The 6,719-nt window shown below is 39.0% G+C and overlaps 1 protein-coding gene across 1 annotated transcript; it reads right to left on the reverse strand.

Moving 5' to 3' along the window:
• Positions 1-897: 897 nt before the first annotated feature.
• On the reverse strand, positions 898-3,776 carry LOC127411085 (neuroblast differentiation-associated protein AHNAK-like). The gene is made up of 4 exons (XM_051646457.1): positions 3,715-3,776; positions 3,510-3,621; positions 3,252-3,385; positions 898-3,141 (listed from the first exon to the last, which is right to left on the reverse strand). The coding sequence occupies exons 1-4, from the start codon at positions 3,718-3,720 to the stop codon at positions 898-900; spliced, it is 2,496 nt and encodes an 831-aa protein (XP_051502417.1). The 5' UTR covers positions 3,721-3,776.
• Positions 3,777-6,719: the final 2,943 nt, after the last annotated feature.

Genomic DNA, 6,719 nt, shown 5'->3' on the forward strand with positions numbered 1-6,719 from the left:
ATGCGTTCTTGCAAGATGCTGTCAATGCTGCTGTTAGGCAAACTGTGCATCTTGAACATGGGTACATTTTTGGGGAGTTTAACTTCTGGAGTGCTACTATCTACTTCTGCAGCCTTAATGTTTATATCCCCATCCTTTGATTCAACGGATCTTCGCCATTTGAAGGGCCATTTCATCTTGCGTTTGTTGCGCTCAGCTTCAGCGTTGATGCCTGAAACATCCACATCAACCCCAGCAGTGGGTAGATTAAAATAAGCATCAGGGGTACGAACCCCAGGTGCAGATAGGCTCAGATCTGTTCCTCCTACATCAGCAGAAAAGTCAACATCAGGAGATTTGACTTTTGGGCCAGACGTGCTGAACGTTTTGAGTGTTGGTAATTTCAGCTTTCCATTGGGATTATTAATGTCAACATCTGCTGTAGGGAGCTTTAATTCAGTGTCTGGAACATTGACATCTGCAGCAATTGTGGGAGCTGAGAGGCTGAGATCGGGAGCTTCTTCATTTATATCAATCTCAGGAGTCCTCAATTTTGGAGCAGAAATATCAGCTTTGGGTTTCTTAATTGTGATCAATTTCAGCTTTCCAGATTGAGACTCTACATCCGGGGACTTGATATCTACACTGGGAACGCTGACTTCCGCTTTCGGTAAAGTTGCATTTACATCAGGCACACTAACCTCTGCTTTGGGTATATTTAGGTCAATGTTTGGATTTTTTAATTCTCCTTCAAGTTTGGGAACCAACAAACCCACATCTTCATTAGCATTCAATTCAGGCCCTTTCATTCTTGGCCCAGATAGATTCAATTTTGCCATCTTGAAATGTGGCATCTTAAATTTGTCTGACGGGGCATTAATGTCAACATCTGGGACTTTTAGGTCAGCATCATGACCTTCAAGCTCTGTTTTTGGCAAGTTTAGGTCTACGTGGAGATGGAGCTTTTAAGTCACCTTTAGGCAAATCAATGTCTAAAGATGGAGCAGAAATGTTACTTTCAACTTTAGGTGCGCAAAGACTAAGATCAGGTGCTTTCACATCTAGATCAGGGCCTTTGAGTTTAGCTTTGGGCATGTTGACATCTACATCAGGTGCATCTACTTTCTGTGTTTTCACCCGAGGTCCAGAAAGACCAAATTTGTGCATTTTAAAATGAGGTAGCTTCATTTTGCCAGAGGGGGCATCAATGTCTACTTTGGGAGCGTTTAAGTCTATCTCTGGTGCTGTTGCTTGTAGGTTTACATTTGGAGTTTTGATATTAGCATCTGGCAAGCTCAAGTCCACATCTGGAGTACTAACTTTGCCGTCAATTTTGGGTGTTGAAAGAGTGAGATCTGGGGCATTCAGGTCTAGGTCAGGGCCTTGGAGATCTGCTTTAGGTGATTCCACATTGATTCGAGGGACTGAAACGTCAACATTTGGTGGCTTCACCTGTGCATTGAGGTCTACATCTGTCCCTTTCACTTTTGGCCCAGATAGGTTTATTTTAGGCATTTTAAAATGAGGTAGCTTGACTTTGCCTGACGGGGCATCAATGTCTACTTTGGGTGTGTTTAAGTCTATCCCTGGTGCTGTTGCTTCAAGGTCTAAATTTGGGGTTTTGATGTTAGCATCTGGCAAGTTTAGATCCACATCTGGAGCATTAACTTTGCCGTCAATTTTGGGTGCTGAGAGACTGAGATCTGGAGCTTTCAGGTCAAGGTCAGGCCCTTTAAGATTGGCTTTAGGTGGTTTCAGATTGACTTCAGGGACAGAAACGTCAACATTTGGTGCCTTCACCTGTGTATTGAGGTCTTCATCTATCCCTTTCACTTTTGGCCCAGATAGGTTTATTTTAGGCATTTTAAAGTGAGGCTTTTTAAACTTTGCAGATGGAGCTTCTATGTCAACATCTGGTGTCTGTGCATCAATTGCTGGATTTTTAATGCCTAGATCTGGTGAAGTAGTATCACCCATCATTTTTGGTGCAGAGAGATTGAGATCTGGTGCCTTAACATCTAGATTTATACCATCCAGTTCAGCTTTGGGCAGATTCACATCAACACCAGGAGCTGATACGTCCAAGTCTAGACCTTTCGTCTTTGGTTTATGTAAGTTGATCTTTGGCTTTTTAAGGGTAGGAAACTTAGCCTTTCCAGATGGAGCCTCAATGTCCACGTTAGGTGCTTTTATATCAAGATCGGGGGCCTTTATTTCTGCCCTTGGTAAAGTCACATTTGCATCTGGGGCGTTGAGACTCAAATCAGGTGTTGAGACATTGGCATCTAAGCCAACCTCTGGGACTTTAACCTTGTGCCCAAATGTGGGTTTCTTAAATGCTGGCCACTTTATTTTGGCAGAGGAAGCATCTAAATCAGCATCAGGAGTTTTCATTTCTACATTTGGAGTTTGAAGGTTGGCACTGGGCAGATCAATGTCAACATTCGGTGCACTGACATCTGCATTTACATTTGGGGCAGAAAGCTTAAGATTTGGTGCACTTAGATCTGCATCAACCTCTGGTACTTTTACTTTTGCAGTTTTTTTCTTAAATTTGGGCAATCTGAACTTACTAGATGGAGCCTCGATATTCACTTTTGGTGTTTCAATGTCTAGATCTGGGCCCCTGAGCTCAGTTTTTGGCAAGATCACATCTACATCGGGGGTGTTAAGCTCTCCATTAATCTTTGGGGTGGACAGACTCAGATCAGGGTTTTTTAGGTCAGTGTTTATGTCTGGGGCAGTTAAATTTAAATCACCACCAACCTTTGGTTTTTTAGTATGTAGACCAAAGTTGGGCATCTTAAACTTGTGAGTTTTGTTCTTCAATTCAGGTTTGTCCACATTAACCGAAACATCCGGAGTGTTTAGTCTAGGCGAGGAGACACTGATATTAGGTGCATCTACTGTGCCACCTATACTGTCCCCTTTGAACTTTGGCAGAGATGTGTCAAAAGTTGGCATTCTGAGCTCTGGGGAGCTAAAATTAGGTGTGGATTCCTTTAACTCGATCTTTGGCATTTCTCCATTTACTGTGGGGGCCGTGATGCCACCTTTGAAGCTTGGGGCATTAAGCTGTCCATTTAGCCCATTAACCTGCACAGCTGGCGCTTGAAGTCCTGTCCGTGCAAGCTCATTGCTCAATCGAAGATCACCAAGAGACTAGATAGGAAGAAGTGGAGAGATAAAGACATGGTCAGACAAGAAGGGAAAAAAAAAACTTTTTTTTTTCTTATTATTTTCTCTTTTATTTCATTCATGAGTTTGCTCACCAGGCCAGCTTTCAGATCTTTTGAAGTCTTCAGTTCAAGGTTCTTGTCGTAGGGCTCAATGATTTTGATCAGCTTCAACACATCATCTTTACTGAGGTGGTCAAGATGAATGGTAGCTGCAACAAGCTGATCCCCTGGAAGAAGCATAAAACAGACGGAGAATTAGGCACAATAAAGGACTCATTCACCGGAAAATGAAAAACACATTGGGTACATGTAAACATATGTTACATGCACATATTTAGGTGGGTTCTTTACCTTCTTTTAGATTAATCGCTGAATTTTTAATTCCTGTGACTAAGACCCCTCCTTTTTCTGTGTCCTCCAAAATCACATTCTCCGAAAGGGCACAAATCTGAGTTTGTCCATTCTGCAAACAGGGCAAAAGTGACTTAATACCATAAAATAGAGTAATATGTTCTATTTATAATCTCATTATTATCTTTGACGAGAGGGCACCAACCATCATGTCTTAACTCCTTTAAATACAGCTGAGCACGTCATGAAAACCAGTTCTCAGGAGATTTGTTAAAACAAATGTACAAAAATCTTTCATCATTTATATTTGATACTGTGTCATGTTGGTATTTACTTTTAGTGTCATTTGAGTGACAGGCCCACTGAATTAAAGTAATTCAACAAAGCATTATATCTCTATTTTCAGGAACATACACATACAGGAACATACAAAGGAAGTACAGTGACTAATCAGAATTAAAATTTGAGGCTACAGACAGTTTCAGACCAGAGAACCCACTGCAGCTTTGAAACAGTCTTTACATGCAGTCGTCATGACATCTCTCCTCCATAAATGAAGATACAAGTACATGGGTGCGTGCGGTTACCTTCCTCACTTCCTGTTTTACTCCTTTCCACACTCCTTCTTACACTTGTTACATCTACAGTATATTGCATTATCTTCAGAAGTCTATTATATTGACTGGGAGTCAAGGAAAGTCGCAATTTCAATTTCAATGTGCAACACAGTTTCAGGTAATTAATTGGTATGATAGTGGTGTTGTTACTTTCTGATCAAGGTGTTTTGAATTTTTGGAATCTGGACTAGCTTAAATAACCAACTAGCTTGTTGAAGAAGAGAAAAGTCAGGAACCATCTTCATTTTTTCCAAGACAAAGATGCAATAGGCTGTAAAAACAGTTCCAATTACTCATTCATTCTTCAAGCCTAAGTTCTAGTGACTGGGTGTTTGTCATGAGTACAAGAAAATAGGATAAGAACATACTAATTCATGTCACTTGTGTATAATTATAATTGCAACTGATTACATCATCTCTGCCATTATGACATCACGACAGGTTTACCTAAGAATCAAAAGTGACACTAATATGCACCTCATGTATTATTTAAACCCTATTCAGAATATTAACTAACATAAAAAAAAGTTGTAGATGAGAGAAGAGCCAAATGCAAGACCTCATTATTTCAAGCAATCTCATTTTTGGTCTTTTTGGTAATTTTATGGTATTTAATGGTCATTTGTAGCAACCCTGCCCAAAGTTTGGGCAATTTCACATAAAAGTTGTGTAGAGATCTAGTATATTTTTAATACTACATAATTAATAATATTAATAAAAATTTTAAACGAATGTTTTAATAAAGAGCTATACAGATCATATACGCAAACTACAGCATCTACAGGACCAACTAACAAAAAGCAAAGCAGCTTTCCATGAGTATCTTACTAGCTGTTTAAGATTCTTTAAAGCTGGTAATTAACAGCTTGTGTATGTGTTTTTGTACATGTTGTTTGTATCTATGGAATGCTTGTGGAATAGACTCTGAAGAATGAGCAGAACCAGTCTGTTCAGATGAAAGATGGGGAGAAAAACACCAGGTCACACTTCATCTCTCTCTCTCTCTCTCGCTCTCTCTCTCTCTCTCTCATTTTTCTTCAGATTTCTTTTTTCCATGCTGTTCTTTTAGTTTCTTTAAAGCACACCCCACAGAGACTGTGGAGATCATGCAAAATGGTGGAGGATCTGATATTCTTGACAATGAGAGGTGATGATCTCAGGGTCAAGATCAATCAAAAATTCAGTTTATAGTTACAAATCAGCATTGTGATCTGAATATTTGCTCATTAAAGTTGTGAGTTTAGTCAGGAATGGGAATCATCTGTTGTTTCAGCTCCTGCCCACCAAACAACCCAACAATTTTCCAAAAATATGCTTGCTGCTTAAAACACCCCTGATGCTAAATAAAGCAAAGCTGTATTTCGGTAAAGTCTAAATGTGGCCCCTGTTATTAATCTCCTTTTCTTTCACTTTTTCTTGGCCTGCACAATCATGATGCATGAGTAAGACAACCTAATTAAATGCATAGAGTTTAAGCTCAGCCAAATATCACTTTGTTATTTATACTCTTGTTTACATGTGTTAATTTGTAAATGTTTTAAATTCTCAACAATTAATCACAGTACAACCTCTTTAGAGTCACTGTTATAACAACAATCAGATCAGAGTCTACAGCCAACACAAGTATTTAAAGACACAGATGAAGAGTCACCATATTATCACTTAGTGCAATCTACCTAAAAATAGAGCAGTTTCATAATATTTTGTTCCATGTATCTATTTTGATATTTTGTATCTATTTTGAATTCTTCCACAACTCAGCTTCATCAGTGCCAATTTAGTTTTCCATCATTTCAACATTTTTCATCTGAAGCAGGAACACATACTGTAAATGTGAAACAGTGGCACTCCTGATAAATTGCACAATTTTTTAAATTGCACTATATGATATATTTGTAATGTAAGTTACATGCCTTTATGTTTTAATAGGAGCAGTGCTGAGCTTTTAAGCTGAGATTGACCCACTTACCCAATGTAGTTCATGTATCAGTAGCTGTTGATGTTGACACCTCTAAACTCCAGGTGAATATGACTGTCACATGCAAGCTCTCAGTCATGGGGTTTGTCAGATAAATGTATGCAAAGCCACCAAACAGGTTCTACAGCACCAACATGACTGCCCCTGCCAACCCATACACATACAGCAACACACCAAAACTACAGAAATTAAAAGTTTAACCCTTGTGCGTTAAGTTACTTCGAGGTCCTTAGAGGACAAAAATGTCCATGTCAAAAAACTGCCATAAAAATATTATATATTAATATTATTTTCCACTTTCACTGACTTAGATTTTTTAACCAACATCAGTCCTGATCATAACTACCAAATATTCATTCATTTTCAGGATTTTAACCCTTAAAATGCCAGTTTGTTTACATAATGCCGCTGTTGCTTTTTACGCACACACACACACACACACACATTTCTCAATACACACATACAAAACACACACTGACATCCATACCAGCACACCCACACAATTTTAGCTGCATCATTTATTCAATTGGCCTGCAGTGTTCTATAATACAGCAAACAGAAAATTAAAAAAAAGCATGTATTTGCTCCATATGATAAAAATGGCGCCATCTGGTG

This window comes from Myxocyprinus asiaticus, chromosome 20 (assembly GCF_019703515.2).
Source record: "Myxocyprinus asiaticus isolate MX2 ecotype Aquarium Trade chromosome 20, UBuf_Myxa_2, whole genome shotgun sequence".
NCBI lineage: Eukaryota > Metazoa > Chordata > Actinopteri > Cypriniformes > Catostomidae > Myxocyprinus > Myxocyprinus asiaticus.